General features: G+C 42.2%; 1 protein-coding gene across 18 annotated transcripts in view; it reads right to left on the minus strand.

Annotated features, from left to right (window-relative positions):
- Positions 1–25446, minus strand: part of DTNB (dystrobrevin beta) — a 380746-nt gene that overhangs the window by 311989 nt on the left and 43311 nt on the right. For all 18 annotated transcript variants that reach the window (XR_007356069.2, XR_007356070.2, XR_007356076.2 and 15 more), the window contains 2 exons: positions 15202–15415; positions 5401–5486 (listed from right to left, as the gene is read on the minus strand). Coding sequence is in view for 4 of the 18 variants with exons in the window: in XM_048846097.2 (XP_048702054.2) it covers positions 5401–5486; positions 15202–15415 (300 nt within the window). In the remaining 14 variants the exon portion in view is untranslated. The remainder of the gene's footprint in view (positions 1–5400; positions 5487–15201; positions 15416–25446) is intronic.

Genomic DNA, 25446 nt, shown 5'->3' on the forward strand with positions numbered 1-25446 from the left:
CCCTCTGGCCCAGACACACATATCCCCCACCCCCCAGAGGCCAGCTGCAGCCCCCCCCACCCCAGATACTCACATCCTCTCTTCCCCAGAGGCCAGCTGTGGTCCCCCCTGGCCCAGACACTCACACCCTCTCACCTCCAGAGCCCAGGTGCACCCCCTCGGCCCAGACACTCACAAACCCTACCCTCCTAGAGCCCAAGGATCCAGAGGGAGAAACAGCCTCATACTGGGTCCCGGGCTTGCACAGAGTTTCCTATGCACTACTGCCTCCTTCCTACTTCACAGTAAGGGTCTACTATACACTAGCAAACCAGAGGAAGAAGTGGGTGAGAGATTTATAGAACAAACAACAGAAATATCCACAACACAAGACCTGGCAGTAGTGGGGGATTTTAACTACCCAGACGTCTCTTGGAAAAGTAATATGGCAAAACAGAAAATTTCCAGTAAGATCTTTAATTGTGTTGGGAACAACTTCTTGTTCCAGAAAGTGGAGGAAGTAACCAGGGGGACAGCCATTTTAGAGTTGATTCTGACTAACAAGGAAAATTTGATTGCAAATCTGAAGATGAAAGGTAATTTGGGTGAAAATGATCATGAAATAATAGATTTCATGATTCTAAAGGCAGGAAGGAGTGAAAGCAACAGAATAAGGACAATGGACTTCAAAAAAGTAGACGTTAAACTCAGAGAACGTCTAAGGTCCCACGGAAAGAAAATAAAAGAGATAAGAGAGTTCAGGACAGCTGGCAGTTTCTCAAAGAAACAATATTAAATATACAATTGCCAACTATTCTGAGGCAAAGGAAAGATAGGAAGAATTGTAAGAGGCCAGCATGGCTCCATCAGGAGCTCTTTAGTGACCCAAAAATCAAAAAAGTCTCTACAGTAAGTGGATACATGGACAAACTGCTAAGGAGGAGTACAAAATAATAGTGCAAGGATGTAGGAACAAAATCAGGAAGGCACAAAATGAGTTATACCTGGCAAGGGACATAAAGGCAATAAAAAGAGGTTCTTTAAATACATTAAGAGCTCGAGAAAGACAAAGGGAAGGATAGGTTCTCCACTTAGTGGGGAAGGAGAGCTAATTCTGATGATATCAAGAAGGCTGATGTGTTTAATGCCTATTTGGCTTCAGTCTTCCCTAAAAAGTTTAATGATGACTAGATATGCAACACAATTAATATTAACAAGCAGGGGGAAGAAAAGCAAACGAAAAATAGGGAAAGAACAGGTTAAAAAATATTTAGGTAAGTTAAATGTATTCAGGTCAACATCTTAAGGTACTTAAGGAACTAGTGTAAACAATCACAGAACCTCTAGCAATTATCTTCAAGAACTCATGGAGGACAGGTGAGGTTCCAGAGGGGAGGAGAAGGGAGAACATAGTAGCTGTCTTTTAAAAGGAGAACAAAGAAGACCTGGGGAATTACAGATTAGTGACAGGTTTCAGAGGAACAGCCGTGTTAGTCTGTATTCGCAAAAAGAAAAGGAGTACTTGTGGCACCTTAGAGACTAACCAATTTATTTGAGCATGAGCTTTCGTGAGCTACAGCTCACTTCATCAGATGTTAGTGAGCGTAACTTCAATACCTGAAGGATACTGGAATAAATTATTCAATCAATTTGTAAGTATTAGAGGATAATTGGGTGATAAGTAATAACCAGCATGGATTTGTCAAGAACAAATCATGCCAAACTAACCCAATTTCCTTCTTTGACAGTGCTACTGGCCTAGTGGACAGAGGGGAAAGCAGCAGGTGTGATATATCTTTATTTTCATAAGGCTTTTGACAGGCAGTCCCTCATGACATTTTCATAAGCAAACTAAGAAAATGTAATCTAGATCACATTACTATAAGTGCACAACTGTTTGAAAGATTGTACTCAAAGAGTCGTTATCAATGGTTTGCAATCAAACTGGGAGGGTGTATCTACGGAAGTCTTGCAGGGGTCAATCCTTGATCTGATATTACTCAATATTTTCATTAATGATTTGGATAATGATACTGGGAGTATGCTTATAAAATTTGTGGATGACACCAAGTTCAGAGGGGTTGCTCGCACTTTGGAGTACATTATTAGAATTCAAAAGGACCTTGACAAATTGGTACACTGGTCTGAAAGCAACCTGATGAAATACAATAAAGCCAAATACAAAGTGCTTGGGCTAGAAAGGAAAAATCAAATGCACAACTACAAAATGGAGAACAACTGGCTAAGTGATAGTACTGCTGAAAAGGATCTGGGGGTTATATTGGATCACAAATTGAACATGAGCCAACAATGTGATGCAGTTGCAAAAACGGTTAATATTATTCTGGGGTGTATTAACAGGAGTGTCATATGTAAGACACAGGAAGTAATTGTCCTGCTTTTCTTTGCAATGTGGAGGCCTCAGCTGGAGTTGCGTCCCCAGTTTTGGGGCCATCCATTAGGAACGATGCAGACAAATTTGAGAGAATCCAGAGGAGAGCAACAAAAATAATAAAAGGTTTAGAAAACCTGACCTATGAGGAAAGCTTAAAAAAAACTGGGCATATTTAATCTTGAAAAAAGAAAATTGAGGCGGGACCAGATAACAGTCTTCGAATATATTAAAGGCTGTTATAAAGAGGACTGTGATCAATTGCTCTCCATGTCCACTGAAGGTAGGATAAGAAGTAATGAGCTTAACCTTTAGCAAGGGAGATTGAGGTTAAATATTAGGAAAAACTTTTTAACTATAAGAGTAGTTAAATTCTGGAATAGAGTTCCAAGGGAGGTTGTGGAATCCCTATCTGTGGTGAAGCAGAAAAAACACCCACCAGCATGGAAGGGGTTAAAGAGAGCCTTTGGGCCCAGCTAGCCCCGCCCCCCTTATACCTGCAGCCCATACCAGGCTTGGAAGGGAGAGAAAAGGAGAGAGCCTGGCTCAGTTTGAGGCTGACTGGCGAAAAGGCAGGAGCTCGCTGCTTCCCTTCCTGAGGGAAGGAGCACTACCCGGCCAGTTGAGGCAGCCACCAGGAGCCAAGCACCCTCTTCCTGGCCAAAGGAGACAAAGAGGTCTAGGACCACCCAGCCTAAGAGGCACCTGGGTGGCGAAAGCACAGAGCCCATGTGGGGTTCTGATCCCACCAAACTTACGGCTTCCACACCTGGAGGAACCTGTGACTGCAGCAGGACGCCACCCAGGGTCCACGAAAGGGCACTACTAGAACCAAGCCACCAAAGGAACTTGGATTAGAGGGGCCATGCCCTGAAGGGGAAACAGTAGGAAGTAGCCTAGTGCAGCAGATGTGGACTCCCCGCTGGGAGGTCCCCTACTCAGGGGTTAACTTACACAGGGCCCTGGGCTGGGACCAAGTGGAATGGAAGGGCCTGGATCCCCCTACTCCCCTGCCTTCAGGACTGAGGCACCTCGACCACAGAAGCAGGGGGCAGAAAATCAAGTACTCCAACCACTAGTCCGACTAGTCCTCCAAGCTCCCTCTCACACCATCACTGAAGGTTTTTCAGAATAGGTTGGAGAAATACCTGTCCAGGGATGGTCTAGGTTGACTTGGTCCTGCCTCACTGCAGGGGGCTGGACTTGATAAGCTCTCAAGGTTCCTTCCTGCCCTATGATTCTAGGACTAAAAGCTCAGTAAATTCTGAACTAAAGTTTAAACTTTAAAGAAACCCAAAATAGTTTGAAAATATGGAAATATAAGATCAAACACCTTTATTCCCACAATGATGCCAGCCTCCCTTCTTTGTTCCTGTCATATTTTGTAAGGTTTGCTAAACAGGGAGAGAGATCAAGAATTTGTTTTAAAAGGTGTGACACAAACATGCCCATACATACCCAGGCACGTATATTACCCATGTCTGACCATCTTTTCAATATTTCTCCTAAGGCTGTTGTTTGTGAAATAACTGATTGTCATGGTTATTGAGTGATATTTGTATAGGAAACAATTTTAGAGTTTCAGAGGAACAGCCGTGTTAGTCTGTATTCGCAAAAAGAAAAGGAGTACTTGTGGCACCTTAGAGACTAACCAATTTATTTGAGCATGAGCTTTCGTGAGCTACAGCTCACTTCATCAGATGTTTACCGTGGAAACTGCAGCAGACTTTATATACACACAGAGAATATGAAACAATACCTCTTATGTAACATTTTTTTATATTGGGTTTCAAAACTGTTAAAGTGAAACTTGTCACCTGATTTGAGGCGGGTCTCAGGGCTCACTCAATCAACATTGAGAACAACTGACATCCATTGAGCCAGCCTCTGATTAGGGGACCTAAAAGACTCTGATTAGGGGATCTAAAAGACTCTGATTAGTGGACCTCTTGGGTAAGAGGCATTAGTCTGTAACTGTATAAGAGATGACAGAAGAACACAAGTTGTGATCCATTACGGAGGAGGCATTCTGCGAGCAGGAGCATCTCTCGTAAAAGATGGATCCCAGCTTTTTGGAGTGGACAAGTGCTGTAGCAGCTAACAATTGGATAAGAAAAAGTATAAGCTATATAGAGTGTCTTTTAGGTTTTTCTTTTACTTGTAACCTTATGTTTCCAAACCCTTAAGCTTGCTTTTATTTTAATCTCGATCTTAAGATCGGTTAAATAAACTTCCATTTGGTTTTACCATCGACTTGTCCAAAAGCCTTGTGCACAGGAGAGTGTTGTACTGAGGTGAAACCAGAGAACTGAGGTGCACTGCCTCCACAGAGACAGCACACTGGTGTACATTGCAGGTGTCCAGAAGATAAGGGACTGGGCACTTGAGTGTAACAAAGTGGAGTGTATAATTTGCTAGGCTGCAGAGGGAAAGAGCAGAGCTTGTGGTCTATTTGTATTGCCAGCAGTCAGTGGCTGGGGAGAGTCTCCCCAGGTGGCATAGATAGGTCTTCCTCCCACTGTAAGCAGTTGGTAGTGATTCACTCTGGACACCTCAGGTAACCCTGAAAAGTGTTCAAAAGGGCTTTAAGAAGTCTGTATCCTATAGCCCACGTTATCAGGCCATACACGGATACTGTGTTAATCTACTGTATGATCCAGTGTCTATTGAAGATAATGGCAAAGCTTCCCGTTACTTCATTTGTACAGTAGGATCAAGCCTTTAATGAATGAAACTTTATGAAGGATAACTGTCAAATAAGTTTCAGGTTTTTGGAGTTTTGTTTCACTTTCTTTGAACAAAATATTACTTTTTAAATACAAACTGAGTATCTTCTGTAGCCAGTAGATGGCATGCATTACCAAAAAGATTAAACTAACATAAGATTCATTCCAGTAGCATGACTGCTGGATAAGTAAGAAAAATGTAGCTAATTTTCCAAAACGTAACAATTAAATACGAAGTTTGTGTGACTAATGGTGGAAATAGAAAATTTAAAATAATGGTTAAATTTACTTGAAAGTACTTACATCTTAGTTTGTCTTGTATTTTCCCACCACACATGGTTGCTAACATAGCTTTAACTGAAAACACTGTCAACTTCCCATGGCCCTCACTGCAAAATAAAATACATGATAAATCATTACTTTATGGAAGGATAAGAACAAAAATATTTCAGGGTCAGAAGAAAAGTTCATTCATGCCTTCCCTAAGTGCTATGCTTTATAAAACTATTTAACAGTGAACATAATACAAAAAATGATAGTAACATTTAGACAGGTTTCAGAGTAACAGCCGTGTTAGTCTGTATTCGCAAAAAGAAAAGGAGGACTTGTGGCACCTTAGAGACTAACCAATTTATTTGAGCATGAGCTTTCGTGAGCTACAGCTCACTTCATCGGATGCATACCGTGGAAACTGCAGCAGACTTTATATATACACAGAGAATATGAAACAATACCTCCTCCCACCCCACTGTCCTGCTGGTAATAGCTTATCTAGGTGCCACAAGTAACATTTAGCTTTGTCAATCAATTAGAACAGCTAACAGGTAGCCAATGACAAATCACGTTCTCTTGCAGAATTATGGGCATTCTATGGATGAAGAGAAGCTTGCATTTGTTTTACCTGTCCACAGCTACCTACTACATGGTGGAACCTGATTATTATGAGTCATTCCTTTCTATTTAGAATAAGCCCGTTTAATTATGTTTCTTGCTTTTACTGCTGCCCTTTCTCGGGAATTCCAACTCTTTATGAACACTGCCTGACACTCAGAGAAAGAAGTGGTATTCTAACAAAACAGGTTAGGTTACAAGATATTCTGAACATTCTGAGTAGAACAGGAACAAACATGGATGCTTGTTATTCTAATTAAAGGCACCTAGACTGCTGCACTATCAGGAACAGATGGTACAATCAGGCAACCATTTCCTAATGTCAGCATGAGAAAAAATTTGTACTAATTCCTTATAAAATCAATGGAAAGATTTTATTCAGCACAAAGTGGTATGCAAAAACAACTATTCTCATAAAAAAAATCACAAAACACTTTACAAGGAGGTGAAACACAAACAACATATAGTAACAGAGGATTATAGAGGCTATATAGAACAGTAATCTCAGGATAAAGCCATTGTTAGTGCTCAGTACGGAGTTAATTTAGTCAGAGTTGAACATAAATTAGGAGTACTGAGAGCATGTACATGAGAGTGTATAAGCAATACATAAATTCTGAGCACTATAATCCTAAATAAAAAGACTGACTGAATTATCTATATCGTACTGTGTGCTATGGATAATACTTTACAGATTTCTTACAGCAACTCTGAAAAGGTAAGATAGTATACAAGTGGAGGAGGAAACTTGGATCCTCTTCAACAAATTCCTTCTGGAGAGGAGACTCCACCTCTTCTAGAAATAAGATTTCAGAAGGATTTCAGAAGAGGAATGGGGGATTGGAGGCAGTCATTCTGGATGACATGCAGGACCCCATTATCAGATGTTCTGTTCCCAAGATGGTAGGGACCCATGATCTCTAGACCAAATGATCTCTAAAGGGAGAAAACTAAATGTATTTGGTTCTGTACTCCCAGCAGACCCACCAAAACAGAGGCTGGAAGGCTGAAGATTGTGGCTGCCTCCAGAAAAACATTTCAGTCATCTGGTTTTATTTCTGTATGGTCTCTTAGCAGCTTGTTTTAGAGGCTGCCTACGAAACTGGTATTTCATCTGTGCAAAGGAAGATAGAAAACATTATCTTGGTACTCAAAACCTCAAAAAGAGAACCTCCTCTTGGGCAGGGAGGTTGCATCAGCCATACAGCTCTCGCAGCTGACCTTGCCTCCTTAGTGTGCTGTAAGGTCTTATCCATTTTATTGCGGAACGTTCTTTCTTCCTCAAAGGGAAGATCACAAATTTTGAACTAGGCAAACACAGAAAGACTAGATGAGTTCAACCATGAATGTCTGTAAAGAGGCTATAAATCTTGCCACTGCATCAAAAATGTCATATGGTACCTTCAGAGGCTGAAGGCAAGTTTTTTTTCCTTGGGTAATGTCCTTAGCCAGCTTCTGCTGGATATATGGCAATTGGTCAAGAAAAGGAAGGAGCTACATAGTTTGCCACCTCAATACCCAGAGTTGACTTTTCTGCCAAAGGCGTCCAATCTTCTGACTTCCCTGTCTGGAGGGGCAGAGAATGAAGTTCTCAGAGACTTTGCTATGATAACCAATGCATTTGTAGGAGGGTGAACAACAGAACTGAACCTGGGGGACCTGGTATAAAACAACCATCCATCTTTTGCCTTTGCAAGCATGGTGGTAAGGGATGCTAAATGTCCCCCTTTGGATAAAGGGCATTACGTTCCTTTTTTCTCTGGACTGTAGGATGTTGAAGATGTCTTCGCTTTACTGCTGGGACAAATGTGAGCCGCAGCAGTAGGGCTCCAGCCACCACATTGTGGAACTGTTTTGAAGTCAACTCTGGCAAGAGATCAACAGACCATGTTACCTGGGGAGATTATGTCTGTGTCCCAGGATCATCCTGTGGAGCTGTGACCTAATCTCTGTGCTCAGAGTGCACGTGAGAGATGTTAGCCAGAGATGTTGATGGTAGCAGGATTTCTGACTGGACTTGGTGGCATTACTGTAGGGAGTGTACCCACTGAACACTTGGGAGAAGAAGGATAATTGCAAGGGGAGATGATCTTTGTGTGTGCCTATGAACAGGTTCTCCACAGAAAGTCCACATCGGATCACAAAGGACCTCTCCCCAAGGAGGCCTACAGTGCCCTTTTATATCTTCTTCCCACTTGCTGGAAAGCTCTTTTGCTGTGACCTCGGTCAAATAGTTCCCATTGTCTAGTGCTGTCTCTGTACACAGTTCCTGGGGTAATCCTGGTGCTTGTGTGCATTTCCTCAATGAGCCATTAACATTGTTTGGCCTTTTTACGGTTGTACCTGAAAGGCTGCTTGTGGGTGTTTTCAACCTCACAACACGTTTCAGTAACACCTACAGAGCCCAACTTCATAACTTCACATATGATAATAGCACATACAATCCAACGAGATATTACTGTCGAGCAGATCAAGACTTTTGGAATGATACCTCACAAGGCATACTGTGTGTAAAACTTATCCTAATTATATGACAGTGGTGAATAACAAGGTGCCAGGGTGTCACATGATGCTGTTACCTTTGCAGCCTGAATAGTGGAACCCTAGATAGCAGTGCAAACTAAGCTAGTTTAAGGCCCTCCTCACTAGGTTAGCCAGCCTGCTTGCGAAGATGCTCTTCCCTCTCTTCGTTAGGTGGAGCCCATCTCTGCCTAGCACTCCTCCTTCTTGGAACACCATCCCACGGTCAAAGAGTCCAAAGCCTTCTCTCCAACACCACCTGCATAGCCATGATTTGACTTCCATGATTCGACGGTCTCTCCCCAGGCCTTTTCCTTCCACGGGGAGGATGGAAGAGAACACCACTTGTGCCTCAAACAACCTTTATCCTACAGCTTTTAAAGTAGGCACTGCTAGCTACAGGTGTTATCCAGGAGTCATAAAGTAGGCAACACACCTGTAGGATAACACACCTAGAAATACCACAGGAACAAAGACTGAACTGGGGGAAGTGATGCTCCCAGACTAAAGGGATTTCTAGCCTGTGCATGAAAACCTGGGAAACCCAAGCTGCAAAGCAAAGGCAGCTTAAGAATCTGCCATCCTGTTTATCACTCAGGGTGAGAATTTGCTAATTCATAACCTATCTATCTAGTACGTTAAGCTCAGTTTGCATTTTTGTTTAGTTACTAGGTAATCTGCTTTGATCTGTTTGCTATCACTTATAATAACTTAAATCTATCTTTTTGTAGTCAATAAACTTATTTTATGTTTTAATCCAAACCAGTGTATGTTTGACTAAGGTGCCTGCAGAAAATCTCTACTTGGTTACCACAAGTGTGCATGGTCCTCTTCACTTTGAGGGAGAGGTGGACCGGGTATTAAACACATATACTGGCCAGATTTGACCAGGGCAGGACGGTATTGCTCTGGGGTCCTAGGCTGGGAAGCTGGTGGTTAGAGAGCCTACATGTAACTGCAGCTGGGTGTGTCCCTACCTGTGTGAATGCTGGTGAAAGTGCAAGCTTGGAAGGCTTTGCAGCTTGTCACAGCAGCACAGTGTGAGAGGGAGCCCAGGCTGGTAGGTCAGAGGGCTTAGTGGTACCCCAGTTCCTGGGGGAATCCGTCACACATCCATTAGTGGGAATGTGCAGAGGACACCTAAAGAAGAACCAGCCCCTCCTCTGAGCCTCCTAAGTTCAATGGACACTGTAGTAGGGTGTCAGGGAGAAGGTACTGGAAAGTCAAAATACAGTACCATCGGGGTAAACTGGAACAGACACCATGCAGTCCTGGGATTGGTGACGCTTCTTTTGGTGGTGCTTTCCGAGAAGCTTTTTGAATAGCCCTCTCTTCTCTTTGTGCTTTAAACAGCACAGGAAGCACTGAAATGGGGAAGGCCTGTGGGTCTGGGGGACTCAACACGGGCAGGCAAGATACGAATGGTCTCGGAAGGAGCTTTTTGTGATTTGTTCTTGACACCATAACATCAGAACTGATGTCTGGGAGCATGGGGCAATTGTCCTGGCACTATGTCTAGAGGTCTTGGCTGGCATTGAGGATGAAGTGCTGGCACTGGAATCTTGAACCTTGGACAGCTTCTAATCTGAGGAGTGCTTTTGCACTGACAAGAGACAGGCAAAATAGCAGCCCCAGGCAATCTTTGATGCCAGGGATGTCTCAACAAAAAGAATAAGCCCAAAGATCTGCTCTTTCCGCACTATCAGGATGAAGAGCCTTCTCGGATCCCACCTTAACAGGTGGTGTCAAAGTCAACTCATGCAACTGTGAAGTAGTATGTCTTGGAGCCAGGCATGGCACAAAGCCCCAGCCTGGAATGTTAACTGATGATCTCTGCTGGATCAGGAAGTAAAGGCAGCCAAGCAGACATCAGATCTGACCACAGGGGCAGAATGGTCCACCTCTGCCAGGCAGAACACACATCAGGAGACAGCATTCAACTTGAGAAGGATCCTGAGACAGGAGCTGCACCATTTAAATATCTTCTTTGGATCCTCAAGGGTTGGCATCAATCCCAGAACAGAGGTGCACACTCAGAAAGGGGAAAAATTGCTCTGAACTATTTATAGCTAGGAAATTATCTAAGAAAGTTAAAACACCAAGCTATGTACAAGAGAAAAAGTGTCTTAGTTGTCTGGCTTGGTCAGACATGGACACAGTTCTGAGGTTCCTTATATCCTCAGTCCTAAGCAGCCAGAAGGAAGTGAGGAGGGTTGGGGCTCCCACATCCGTTAAATAGCCTTGAGCTCTGATCGTTCAGTGCCATAAGGTATCACACAGCTTTCTAGAAGGGTCCAAAACACTGACACAGGCTCTTGAGATCCCATTAGTGGGAACATGAGGAAGTGCTAGATATGCTGTCATAGGAATCTTTCACATGCTTAGCTCCATTATGGTTGGGCTTTAAGAAATTCTTTGACCTTGGAAATTGAAAAACTGGCTAAGGGAATGAGTCCCCTGATAAAATGTTGGGGTTTACTGGTTTACTTCAAAAGCAGGCTGTTCAGATTGGCTTAGGGCCACTTGTGTTTCACTCGGACACCAGGAAGAGTTTTGAAACTGGAGTTTTATTGAATTTAGAAATAAATAAAACAAACCAACCAAAAACCAAACAAATAAGACACCCCTGGTTGCACAAGCCCCATTGCTGCTCATTCCTTTCAGAACACACACAACTCTGCTGCTGCAACCAGAGCTGTTCCCTTTGCCCCTTTCAGCAGACCTTCAATCCTTAAAGGGACAAGACACAGGTAAACTCACAGATTCCAAGGCCAGAAGGGAAAACTGTGATCATCTGGTCTGGCCTCCAGTATAGCACAGGCCACAGAACTTCCCCAAAATAATTCCTAGACCAAATTCTTAGAAAAACATCTAATCTTCTTTTAAAAATTGTCAGTGATGGAGAATCCACCATGGCCCTTGGTAAAATGTCCCAATGGTTAATTGCACTCACTGGTCAAGAATTTACGCTTTATTTCCAGTCCGAATTTGTCTAGCTTCAACTTCCAGCCATTGGATACTGCTATGCCTATGCTAGATTGAAGAGCCCATTATTTGTTCCCCATACAGATACCGATAGACTGCAATTAAATCACCCCTTAACTTTCTCTTTGTCAAGCTAAAAGGAATGCCGCCAATTGGAAGGCATGAGATGCGCTGTCCTAGAGTTGGGGGTTCCACGACCACCACTCCCAAGAGAAGGAGGCGGGTGGTGGTGGTCGGGGAACTCTCTCATCAGGGGGACTGAGTCATCTATCTGCTGCCCTGACCGGGAAAACCGAGAAGTCTGCTGCTTGCCAGGAGCTAGGATTCACGATGTGACGGAGAGACTGCTGAGACTCATCAAGCCCTTGGATCGCTACCCCCTCCTGCTTCTCTATGAGGCATGTTTTCTAACCCTTTAATCATTCTTGAGGCTCTTTTCTGAACCCTCTCCAATTTATCAACACCCTTGAATTGTGGGCAGCAGAACTGGATACAGCATTCTAGCAAAAAGAAAAGGAGTACTTGTGGCACCTTAGAGACTAACCAATTTATATGCCACAAGTACTCCTTTTCTTTTTGCGAATACAGACTAACACGGCTGTTCCTCTGAAACCTAGCATTCTAGCAGTGATTTCGCCAGTGCAAAATATAGAGGTAAAATAACCTCTTTACTCCTACTCAAGATTCCTGTTTATTAACCCCACAATTTTATTAGCTCTTTTGGCCACAGACTCACACTGGGACCACAATGTCTAACCCTGACATTCCCGTATGAGTGCTATAGCCCTCCCTCGTAAATGTAATATCATTCCAACACTTCCATTAAAAAAACAAAACATATAATCCATCCATTTGACTTAATAGCAGTAATCCACGCATTCCACAAGCTCACAACTGTTATTCCCAATTGACAGTTTGGGCCTCTCCTGTGTCATGAGTTCTGAACTAATGGTGAAAGTTTCTGCATCGCTCTTCAGTTTATTTCACAAAGCAGAAAGATTCTGCAGCAATTTTAGTTCCACTATCCAACTAAATAATCAGTTCTGAACACCCTAAATCCCCGAAGATATTCATACCTTATGAATAAGGATACAATTTTGTCACAGAGTTCACGGATTCTGTGACTTCTTTGGCTTCAGCCCTGGTCAGAGCGGTGGGGCTGGAGCAGCGACTGGGGGCGGGGCTGGAGCAGCCCCTCCCCCCCGGGGACTGAAGCAGTGGGCAGGGGCTGGAGCAGCAGTGGGCAGTCCCCGCCACAGAAGCAGCTGTGGGCCTGGAGTAGCGGTTAGTCCCCACTTCACTGTCCCTGTTATTTTTAATAAAAGTCAGGAACAGGTTACAGGCCTCTGTGAATTTTTGTTTACTGCCTATGACCTGTCTGTGACTTTTACTAAAAAATACCATGACAAAATCTTAACTACTTATGAAATAATATTTCCTATGTGATCAGTGGTTTAACCATATAGCTCCAAGTGACAGTGCATATGTCAAGCTAGTCAGAAAATGTATTAAATTAACATAATTACAAACTATCCAGTTCTATAAGACACTTGATATAGAGCAATATCCATACCTTAGGTCAATATCACTTCTTTTATCAATATTACATCAGTCTTGTATAGAAAACAGGATAAGGTACAGGAATAGGCACTTGGTAGGGCATGTGACAAACATGAAGACAACCAGTGGTGTATTCACCAGTCCAACTGTTGGATTTAGATACTGACAAGTAGGTGTCCCTAAACTTTCATATGTCAGTGTCTGAGGGCCTCTTATCCCTCTAGTCAGATGACCTTGAATGTCAGTGGATTGTTCTGGTGATCTGCCCTCTTGTGCATTACTGGTTTCAGGTTCCTTGGCATAATCTGGCATTCATGTCTTTCAGTGCTTGGTGCAAATATTACATCAGTTTGATCAGCAGTTTCCAAGTTTACAGGATTAACATCATCCTTATTTCCCAATCATAGATTAAATGTTTCTGCTTCTGGATTCAGAGTATCTGTGCCGTGGGCAAAATCTGGTACCATTATGTAATGTTGTTCATCTTCACTCTCCGTATCAGAATTACTGGAGTCCAAGTTCCAGTCCCCATTTTGATCTCTTATTGCACTAGTTTGCCTAGTTCTCTGGGTCGTCTATTGTGGTGGTTTAGAGGGTAGTGTAATCTCCAATGGTAAGAAGTCACAGGGAAGAAAAAGATTTTGGAGAATTATACCACGTCCTTCTCCATCTTCTGCTTTTACTTCATAGACTGGACTATCCCTTTTCCTTTGAAATACTACATGAATATTACTTTCCCAGCAGGATCTTAATTTGCCTGGTCCCCATCTCTCTGAAAGATTCAGGACAAGTATTCTGTCACCTGGCAACAGGGCAGCACATTGTACTTTCTGATCATAGTGATTCTTAACATGAGCAGCAGACTTTTTTTAGAACATTATGATGCCATTTTATAAGCTTCTGTCAAGCTTCTGAAATGTTGTCTCCACCTCTCAATGTAATCTTTAAAGTCCCCAGGTCAGAGTTTATAGATAGATCAAATGTGAGGTCAATGGGCAAATGTGGTCATCTTCTATAGAATAAATACAAGGGTGTAGCCTCATTTCATGTACAGTTATAGGCATAGATTGCCTTCTTAAAGGAGTTCTTACAGTGGGACTTTTATTTTTCTGGCAAGGTTTTCAACATAGCCAGCAGAGGTCAGTTCAGCCTTTCTACTCGTCCATTGCACTGTGGGTGGTGTGGGGTTGTGAGAGATGTTTCACTTTTACAGTAGTGCTGTAACTTTCTGAATAAATTATGTTCCAACTCTGCTCCTTGGTCATAATGGATGAGATGGGCAGTGTTATGGGAGAGGGCAAGAGCAAAAAAGGAAGGATGGGAAAGGAAGGAATAGCTAGGGGAGCAAACAATATGAAAGGCTATAGATGACATTCTGAAAAAACATGGAGCTGCTAATTAACAGTTGGAACTCTGCAGCTGTCATTCAGAGATCCCACAGAGAAAACCTTCTGCCTAAAAAGAAAGATAACAAGTCTAATGAACATGATCCACCCCTGTTGCAACAAGACTGCTAGGAAGGGATGTGGACATATGTTTAAGGGTCCAAACCAAACCAAAAGAAAATGCTGCACTCTGAAGAGACAACTGTAGTCCTTCTATCAGTCAGAAGATGAGGTGTTAGCCCTTTCCTTGGCAAACTCTAGGTGGGATCAAGACTTAGTATCAAAACATGTGTTATATTAACATGTTTTTATGCACCAGATTTAATCAGGAAACTGCATGTACATAAATTTGAGACTCTCCTATTATGCGATTTTACAGCAAAATCATGCTACCATTAGGTTAATGTTATTTTCTATTTTAATTAGCATTTCACAAAAAGGCTTGGCTACAATATGTCCCAGGAACCAAATGTGGCCAGCTAAGAGCCCTCATATACAACATTGTTGCCCTTTATCTTTAATTCTAATATGTGGCCTGTAGAGACATACAGGTCCCAGCAGGCAGTGATTCATCTTGCTCAAGAACAAAATTTTAAAGATTGATCATTGCTTGCCATGATGTATAAATTTCCGCAGATACCACTACATTACAGATGTGCAATCTGCTCCACTTTATAAAATTTAGGTGCAGCCCTTAAGCAGAGTGTGCCCAAATAAATGAACTAGTTTTAAAAAAAGGAATTCACCTGGAAGAGTTACTAACCTGTCATATGCTGCTATCATAAAGTTGAGGAGAAGGCTGATGGATTGCTCCACACTGATCTGGTGAGTCGAAGGAAGGCGTTTATTTAGCTGGTAGTAGATGGATGAAATGATTGTTTCCAGTCGAGAAACACTGATCTCTGTGTTGTGATCCAATGTATTAAGGCCATTGTCTCGGAAGGCTTCAATCATATTCCAGATATCAACAAGATGAACTAAAAGTAAAGAAAGAAATTAACTGTTATTTTTTGTAACATTCAGTTTTACTCTCTTAGACACACCACTTTCGGAAAACATGTTAATTTTTGGTATTTTAAAAAAGCAGAATCCATCCTCAGAATTCAGAAACTGGGGAAGAGGGCATCCTATTAAAATCACCAAAGTGGAGAATAAATTATATTCCTCGCAATGTGTTTGGTCACAAAAACTCACAAGAAAACCTTTCAATTGTCAAAATCAGGCTATAGTGAACATTTAGTCTAATCATGTTCTATTAGTTCTTTAAGAGCTGTTAAAGAGTATACATTCCTGGAATAAAAAAATTACGGCTGCAAAGCGAAGCACTAAAAGTCAGGAAGTGTTTTAATTTAATTTTTTTCTCATTCTAAACCATAACTGTGCTTCGTTGTGGTCATGCTTTATAGCAAAGTCTAATTACTGGGACATATTTTAGATCATGCAGGCAACCTTCGCTTTGACATTTCCAAACCTGAATGCTTTTCTTAGAGTTTTCAGGGAAAACAAAGAAACTCCGTCATATGCAGCTATTTCATAGACACCAATAAAGTAAAGTATTCTGTGCTGCAAAATATGTGGCACTCCAAGAGGCAAAGTGGACCGGTGCTTCATTTGAGCTTGCACCCAACTCACTGAGTACACATTTTTGATCATTGAATGATATGGCTTTGCAGTGTCTTGTCCATCTCTTTCCACAGTAGCCTTCTAAAAGTACAGAGCAAGGCAGGGTCCCTTTATAAACATCACTTCAACCATTCTACTTCCTTGATCTTGTCATTATGACAGGTACGTTCAGCAGTGGTGCCTAATCCATTATTGTTAGTGTCATATTTGTAATGTTATGCTCAAAGAGGAAGGGAGGTCCAGTGGTTAGGACACTAGCCAGGGACTTAGAAGATCTTGGTTCAATTCCCTACTCTGCCACAGAGTTCCTGTGTGACCTTATAAGTCACTTAGTCTCTCTATGCCTCAGTTGCCATCTGAAAAACAGGAATAACCACACTTCCTATTTCTCAGGGGTGCCTCGTGGAAAAATACATTAAAGACTGTAAGGTGCTCATAGTATGGCCAGACAAGTACCTTAAGTAAATTGAAGCTTTGGTGGAACTGGAAGCCTAACACACCAAGCCACTACCCTCATAGGGCACTTCATCTTTTCCATTTGCCCTGTGGAGAGTAATCTCTTAGGGTTATCTTTGGTTTTTCCTCTGCAATACTGAGCACATTTTTGGTACTAAACAAATAAGTACCAGATCAGCTTCTGAACAAAAATAGATATACACACAGTCTTCTACCCATGTCTGTACAAGGCTGTTCCTCATTTCAGTATTTCCATTTGTACCTTTGGATGCATGCCTAGTATAAATGAATTTGAACACTCTGAAGAGCTGGGCTTGTGTTGCTGACAAAACAGCAGCAGCAGCAAACGTAGTGTATTAGGAACTCCCATAATAAACCAGGTTCCCCCACTCTTACCCCTGGACGCACACACCCCATCTCCCATCTCCCCAAGTCTGGGGGTGCCATGTAAGGCAAGAGAGTACCTACCAGTTTGCACTCCCCTTGACCACGCAAAGGACCCAGCAGGCTGCAGCCAGCTAATATAATTAGCCCTGTAGCAGAAAAAAGCATTCCAACCAACTCAGGGTATTTCTATATTGGATATTCTGACAGATAAAAATAAATTGATCACTGAACTAGAAGTTGATGGTTGCCTAGGTTCCAATGAGCACGATCAAATTTCATTTTTTGGGCGCGCGCGCACACGCACACACAATATAGTCCTGGAACAGTAACTAAAGCCTTAGTTCACATTGAGTTGACACATATTGGTAGACCATACTAGTAGTATGCACATGGGACGACTGCCTTCCTTCAATTTGCATTATTACGTTCAGATGTCGGGGGCTTGGTGTGTCCTAAATACTTGGCATTCTGGGAGGGGATCCCTGCAGTACTGTCAGGGATGCTTACTGCTTTTACTTTTAGTCTCAGGCCTGAAGATGTGCAGCTGTGAGTGCAGCTGTTATCCAGGTGGGAGTGGGGAATGAATTATGAACATTGCAGCACCTTCAATGTGTGGCCTTGAATATAGCTAATAAGAATACTGTGGCATGGCATGGCTTGGCTTGACTGGATTGCATATACCAAATAAGTACTTGGGTGGCGTTTCTTATTTCATCTTGCATCTGTGTTTTATATTTTTATAAAAACCTATGGCTTATGGAAAAGGTACGGTTTTTCTGTGTACTATGCATTACCAAATCATTTTAAATGAATTTTTAAAGTTTTTTACTATTAAACAATTTATTGTGTAACAAACAGAAATGAACCTTTAATTAAAACAATGAAATACTGCTTTAAAGTGACATTGTGCGGTGGAGGGGAAAACACAAGAATGGGTATGTTCCAGTTCACAGGCAAGCATATGTCTTGCCTCCGCCTCTTCTTGTTCTGCTTTTTCGGGGTCATGTGTTGGGGCTCTAAGTATCATGCCTAAAAGAGCTGGGTTCCCAGATAAAACTGTTCTCACTGCCTCAAGTTTCAGCTGGAGTGGGGAATGGTATCTGGGAGAACGGCTGTTTAGGGGCTGTGGGGAATATATGCCTGTGTTCCCAGTACCCTGTATTGTCCAGGGATTGCAGAACATGGCTGGGTCCTGGTTGAGGACACTCGATTGTCTGTGTGACTTCTACGAGCATGCAATGCAGCTGAGCATTCTGATTCTGGATTGCCTCCAAGAGCTGCTGCCGCATGTATATCCTTCTCTACCCTGTCTTTCGCCATGGCAACTCTGTCTCTGGCCACTGCAAAACTTTCTCTGATATCTCCCTATCTTTTCCTCTCAGACCTCCAGCTTGCTGCTGTTTTCAATTTGGGAGTTCTGGAAACATTTCATCCGCAGTTTTCTGTTTCTTCCCCTTCAAGTTAGCCAGCCACTCAGCCATTCATAAAGGTCCCATCCTTGCAGGTCTGGCCACTGCAGGTGCCATAGATCCCAGAGGATTGCAGAAGGGAAAACATAGTACCTAACTTGAAAAAGGGGAACAAGGAGGATCCAGGGAATTATAGACCAGTCAGCCTAACTGCAATACCTAGAAAGGTACTAGAACAAATTATTAAATAATCAATATGTAAGCACATAGAGATTAATAGGGTGATAAGTAGTAGCCAACACGCAGAGAAAAATATGCCAGGTTTTGTATTGATTGTTTGAAGCCTTAACTGTTTGTCTTTCTCAAACCCTGTGAAAAGCCAGTCAGAGTTGTACAGATATACCATTCCTAAGGTAAATTTATTTTCCTGTACAAATGTGTGTTACAGGGCATATATATATATATTTATTTCAGCAGGAAGCTGTAGTCTTAATACCTTTAAGGGCATGCAGTACCAATGTCTACCTTATATAAACTGAGAATACGAACCATTTTTTTCTCCTGTAACTTCATCTCAAACTATTGAATTTCACATACCTGAATTTTTCTTTATTTGAATATGCTGTGGGAACAGAGTAGAGGGCAGGTGGGGTAGAGGTTGTGGCTGTGCCATGCTTCCATTCTGAGCACGATAGATGCAGGGAGGGGGGAAAAAAAACAGGTTGATGGTACATGCCCTCTATGGCATGGGCTAGTAAACAGTCTATGGTCAGGGCTTTAGCATGAAACAAAAGCCAACTGCTGGGTGCAGCCACCATTTTGAAATACAGACATGTATGTGGACTTAATGTTTGTTCATTGGATGTAATCAACACCAAATGGTCTTTGAATTAATAAAGCAGTGCATGTAAGGAAACTAAGTCATGATAAATGTTAATAAAACTAATAGGAAAATAATTTCCAACAGAGGTAGAAACTGTTTCCAGGATCCCTTTATATAGCCTTTTTTTTTTTCTGAAGTATTAGGTTGTTTGTTGACTGTTTTTCCCTTAGGAAACAGTGTAATGTCTTATTTTTTTTGTTGTATGACTTCTAGAATGATTAACATAGATCTGGAATTTTCTAAGCTCTTGAAGGAGAAGTGAAAAATAAATCCTCAAAGCATTTTTCTCTTAAGCATTTTCAGTTCTGTCTACATTGGCATGCATACTCAATCACTAGACATGTACATACTCATGCATGCTCTCCATACTTATGCCAAGTGTTCACATATGCTGTGCTGGACACAAATATAATGCTAGCTACGTGCGTTTACTCACATCCACACTGCCACTGTTACACAACATTAGTGTTACTATTACAGGGGTGGTATCCCAGGGCACAGTGCAGACAGGGGGAGACTCTAGAAACTGCTTTGTTCTGTGTTCCAGGTACTGTCCCCCACCTTCACAAATCTGTCAATTGCAGTTCCTCATTACATCTTCCCTCACTGTTATTCCCTGCCAAGGTGGATGGAAGACAGAGCAATGGTATGATGATGTGCTTCTGCTCCCGCTTCTTATTGCAGGATAAACAGTTATGCAGTGGAGTAGGTGTTTGGCAAGATGATAGGTGGAATTTGGGCAGAAATTTGACATATCAAAGACTGCTGACCTTGCTGCTAAATGACAAGTAATTTAGCTCATATAGTATAGATATGGTGAATGCCAGTATTGCCACAGTATATCCTGGAGTGGACTGTCACTTCTGGTGCAGGAGAACAAATAAGTGTTGTAGGATCACATCATTTTGGAAACCTGGGATGACCAGCAGTGACTTTAGAATGAGGAACTTCTGAATGATAAAACAGACCTTTATAGAGCCATGTTAGGAACTTGCACCAAACCTCCAGCCCCAGAACACTTAGGTTGCGTGTTCTGCTGCACCGAGAACTAATAATTTCTCTATGCACAGAGCACCAACTGCACTTCCCCATCATGTGCATATATCCTTGTGACTTCAGATATTTCTGAACAGAGGAAGAGGGGGATGCAGACAGAAAAGTGTTTATAGTATAATAGCAGTAGATGGTTACACCATTGCAATTCATGTGCTGTGAATTGTGGGGCCCAATCCAAAACCTAAAAATATCTTATGTTCATCACACTTAGGACATCAATCAAGGAAACGATAACACTTGGTGGCATTCAAGGACTCCTGCAAGCTCATCTTTCCCCTCCTGGATGCTCAAGGGTGTCCCCCGGCAAAAGGGTTTTGGGTAACAGTGGAGGGCGTTTGTCCCAGGAATCTTGCAGGCTCCATGGTCTCCTTCTAGTCACTTGGGGGTTAGGTCCTCTGGCTCAGCTGTACCCCGGGCAGCAGCTGGAGAAGGAGGTGCAAGCGGTTGTGCAGAGGCAATGGCAGCAAGCAGACCCCGAACTCAGTCGACTACCAGTTCTATAAGCCTCTCCAACAGGGAATGCTCCCTTTCCCTATGGCTTGCCTTCTGCTCATGAACCAGTTCACCAGTGTGTCTTCCTACTGGGGAGACTAATCCTCTCATGCCCTGAGGAACTCAGAGTGCTCCTTGTTCCTCCTGTCCATCCCTCTGAGTAGCTCTTCCAGGGTCCTTCTCCGTCTGCCTCTGCTGTCTCTGGGGTGCTGCACCTGCCCTCCTGACAGAATGGATTCCCTCTCAGAAGACGAAGGTCCTGCCAATTCAAAGACAAGGGTAGCATTTTTTTTCCTTTGGAAGAAGCTGAGAAATCCCTATCACATAAAATAACTTTGCTGTAGAAGGCCACACTTATGATACTTTTAATCATTCCATGAATGCAACTATTAGACTACCCTTGGTTCTCACACAAGTCTTGCATACCAGGAGGAAGGAGCAGAGGTAAGAATGGTAAGAAAAATGTTCTAATGTTTTTAAAAAAATTAAAATTGTCATAATGTCTCAAAGCAGGGGGAGGGGCAGTTCTGTTCAGGGGCTATGTTATCAGTATGCAAATTATTCTTTAAAGGTTGGTGACCATTTGAAGAACATACCGTTTTCAAGGTACCAAAATAGAAAAGAGATGGCTTTGCAGTCCTGTGGGGAAGATCTGGCAATCTATGCAGAAGATTTTTCTGCTAATGGTCAACCCTCTACATATTGCTGAATGGATGGGTTTGAGTAGCTCTGAAGGTGGGCCAAGAAGATTTGCAACACTACCACTAAACCTCAAGACCTAGCTGGTGTTTCTGCTATGCCAAAAATTTGGTGAAATATACTTACAGGACTAAGAGGCAATTCAACTGGAAATTGACTATATTCTCAGCTAACATATGGAGTTTCCTTGAAAAGGGAAACGTAAACAACAAATAGCACCAACCACAGCCCCGGCATCACCAGAAAATCCTGCCCCTGTGCCTGTCTAACAACAGTGAAATGGAGGAAAAGAAAGATACTGCAACTGTATTTCCTTCCCTGAAGTTTCAGATCAGCGCCCTCACTCCTCCACTGCAACTGCCAGTCTGGATCCTTCTCCCACCTCCATTCCCCACAGCTTGCGCAGCATGGCTCAGAGTGGGGCGAGGCAAGACACCAGGGATTAGGACAGGAAAAATTCTGCAATCTTCCAAGGGAGAAAGGACTGCTGTGACTAACTTTTCCTCAAAGTATTCCCTTCCCCTTCCACTGCCCACCCCTCCACCTCAAATCTTCTCCCCATTCCACATGGCTCAGTTTTGTAAGAGGACGATAAGATTGGGGTTGGGTGATACAAGTAGAGAAACAATGTAATCTTCCAAAGGATTTTCTACAATTTTTACAATTGTCCTGTACTCAACCAGGAACGTGGTAAATCTACCTGCTCCCTTTCCCCGGTTCACACAGCCCCAGGATCATTGCTGCCTGACTGCTCGCCAAGAAAAGTACACACACAGGGCACAGTGATTTTTCTCTAATAATCTGTTTTTTAGACACAGCATCAGCCAAACACATAGTAGTGACTCCTAACCCCCAAGTGACTCATCAGAAATCAATATAAATAATTGATTTATAGCAGTGTCTTGCTCGGGGACATTTCTGGGTTGAGCAGAGCAAGGATTGGGCATAAAATCAGCAATGTAACACCAGAGCAAGAGCAGATATTGACAGGGAAGTGGGGGTCCACTATAACTTACCAGCCTCAGGTTCTGCTTCCTGCCACAGCTCGGGGTCCTCCTCAGATTTGTCAGAGCGGCAGGGAAGCGAAGAGGGGATTCCTCAACCAGCTTGTCTAAGTAAAGGTGCAAAAAAAACACATGCGCCTCATCCTTTGGGGTCTTCTGGGAAATCCTCCATAGTTCCTGCTGCCTGCTCATCCTGGCCCTCATCAGCATCCCATCGGACAATGACATACTGACAAAATGTACAAATGCTTTTATACCTATGCTAGAAGTCTAAATATTAAGATGGGTGAACTAAAGTGTCTGGCATTAAATGAGGATATTGATATAACAGGCATCATGGAAACGTGGTGGAATGAAGATAATCAATGGAATGGGGTAATACCGGGTATAAATATATACAGGAATGACAAAATAGGTCATACTGGTGGGGAAGTGGCACTACATGTGAAAGAAAGCAGAGTCAAATAAAGTAAAAATCTTAAATGAATCAAACTGTTGCATGGCATCTCTATATAGACATACCATGTTTGAACAATAACAGTTTAGCAGTAGGGATATATGACTGACCCCCTAATCAGGATGGTGATAGTGACTGTGAAATACTCAGGGAGATTAAAGAGGCTACAAAAAACAGAAAACCTAATAATAATAATAATGGGGGATTTCAACTATCCCCATACTGACTGGGAACATGTCACTTCAGAAAGGGATGCAGACATAAAATTTCTAGACACATTAAATGACTGCTTTTTGGGGCAGCTTGTCCTGGAACACAAAAGGGGAGAGGCAAGTTTTAATTTAGTCCTAAATGGAGCACACAATCTGGTCCAAGAAGTGACTATAGCTGAATCACTCAATAAAAGTGACCATAATGTAATTAAATTTAACATCCTTGTGGGGGGAAAATGCCAAAGAAACTCACCATAGTACCCTAGAACTTCACAAAGTGAAACTACACAGAAATGTGGAAGCCAGTTAAACAGATATTAAAAAGAACAGTCAGAAGGGTGAAATGCCTGCAAACTGCATGGAGACTATTTAAAAACACCATAATAGAGATCACACTAAATGTATACCCAATTAAAAAAAACTCCAAGAGGACCAAAAAATGCCACCATAGCTAAACACCAAAGTAAAAGAGGTGTTTAGAAGCAGAGAGTCATCCCTTAAAAATTTAAAGTCAAATCCTAGTGAGTAAAATAGAAGGGAGGATAAACTCTGACAAGTCAAGTGTGAAAGCATAAGTAGGAAGGCCAGACAAGAATGAGTGTCCTTAGGTAGTTGTTCTTCAAACAGCAAAATTTATTTAAGCATATCAGAAGCAGGAAGCCTGCCAAACAGCCAGTAGGGCCACTGGACCATGGAAGTACTAAAAGAGCACTGAAGGAAGACAGTGCTGTTGCGGAGAAGCTAAATTAATGCTTTGCACCTGTCTTCACTGCAGAGGATATGGGGAAGAATTCCATACCCAAGCCATTCTTTTTAGGTGACAAATTTGAGGAACTGTCCCAGATTGAGGTGTCAACAGAGGATGTTTTGGAACAAACTGAAAAATTAAACAGTAATAAGTCACCAGGACCAGACAGTATTCACCCAAGAGTTTGGAAGGAACTCAGATATGAAATTGCAGAACTATTAACTCTGGTATGTAATCTATCACTTAAATCAGTCTCTGTACCAGATGACTGGATAGCTAATATAATGCAGACATTTTAAAAAAGGTCCAGAGGCGATTGTGGCAATTACAGGCCAGTAAACATAACTTCTGTTCCAGGCAAACTGGTTGAAATTATAGTAAAGAACAGAATTATCAGACACACAAATAAACATGACATTGGTGAAAAGCAAACGTGGCTTTTGTACAAGGAAATCATGCCTCACCAATTTATTAGAATTCTTTGAGGAGGTGGACAAAGGTGCTCTAGTGCACTTGGACTTTCAGAAAGCCTTTGACAAGGTCCCCCACCAAAGGCTCTTAAAAAAAGTAAGCAGTCATGGGATAAGAGGGAAGGTTCTCTCATGGACAAGTAACTGGTTAAAAGACAGGAAACAAAGAATAGGAGTAAATGGTCAGTTTTCAGAATGTAGAGCGGTAATTAGCAGGATCCCCATGGATCTGTACTGGAACCTATGCTGTTCAATACAGGTCTGGAAAAAGGGGTAAAAGTGAGGCTGCAGAAGTTTGCAGACAATATAAAATTACTCAAGATAGTTAAGGCCGAGGCAGGCTGCAAAGAGTTACAAAGGGATCTCTCAAAACTGGGTGAAAAAAAGGAAGATAAAATTCTATGTTGATAAGTGCAAAATAACACACATTGGAAAAAAAAATCCCAGCTGTACATACAAAGTGATGGAGTCTAAATTAGCTGTTACCAATCAAGAAAGATCTTGGGGTCATCATGGATAGTTCTCTGAACACATCTGCTCAGTGTGCAGCAGCAGTCAAAAAGCTAATAGAACATTGGGAACCATTAGGAAAGGGCTAGACAATAAGACAGAAAATATCATAATGCCATTATATAAACCCACACCTTGAATACTGCGTGCAGTTCTGGTCACCCCACAAAAAAGATACATTAGAAATGGAAAAAATACAAAAAAAAGGACAACAAAGGCGATTAGGGGTATGGACCCGTTTCCATATGAGAGATCAAAAAGACTGGGACTGTTCACCTTAGAAAAGGCGACTAAGGGGGAAAGATATGAGAGAGGTCTCTAAAATTATGAATGTGTGGAGAAAGTGAATACAGAAGTCTTCTTTAACTCCTTCAAATAACACACAAACCAGGGGTCACCAAATGAAATTAACAGGCAGCAGGTTTTAAACAAATGTAAGGAAGTACTTCTTCACACAGTGCAGTCCAGCTGTGGAACTCGTTGCCAGAGGATGTTGTGAAGGCCAAAAGTATAGCCCCATTCAAAAAAGAATTAGATGAGTTCATGGAAGATAGGTCCATTGATGGCTATTAGTCAAGATGGCCAGGGACGCAATCCCATAC

Source organism: Caretta caretta, chromosome 3 (genome assembly GCF_965140235.1).
Source record: "Caretta caretta isolate rCarCar2 chromosome 3, rCarCar1.hap1, whole genome shotgun sequence".
Taxonomy (NCBI): domain Eukaryota; kingdom Metazoa; phylum Chordata; order Testudines; family Cheloniidae; genus Caretta; species Caretta caretta.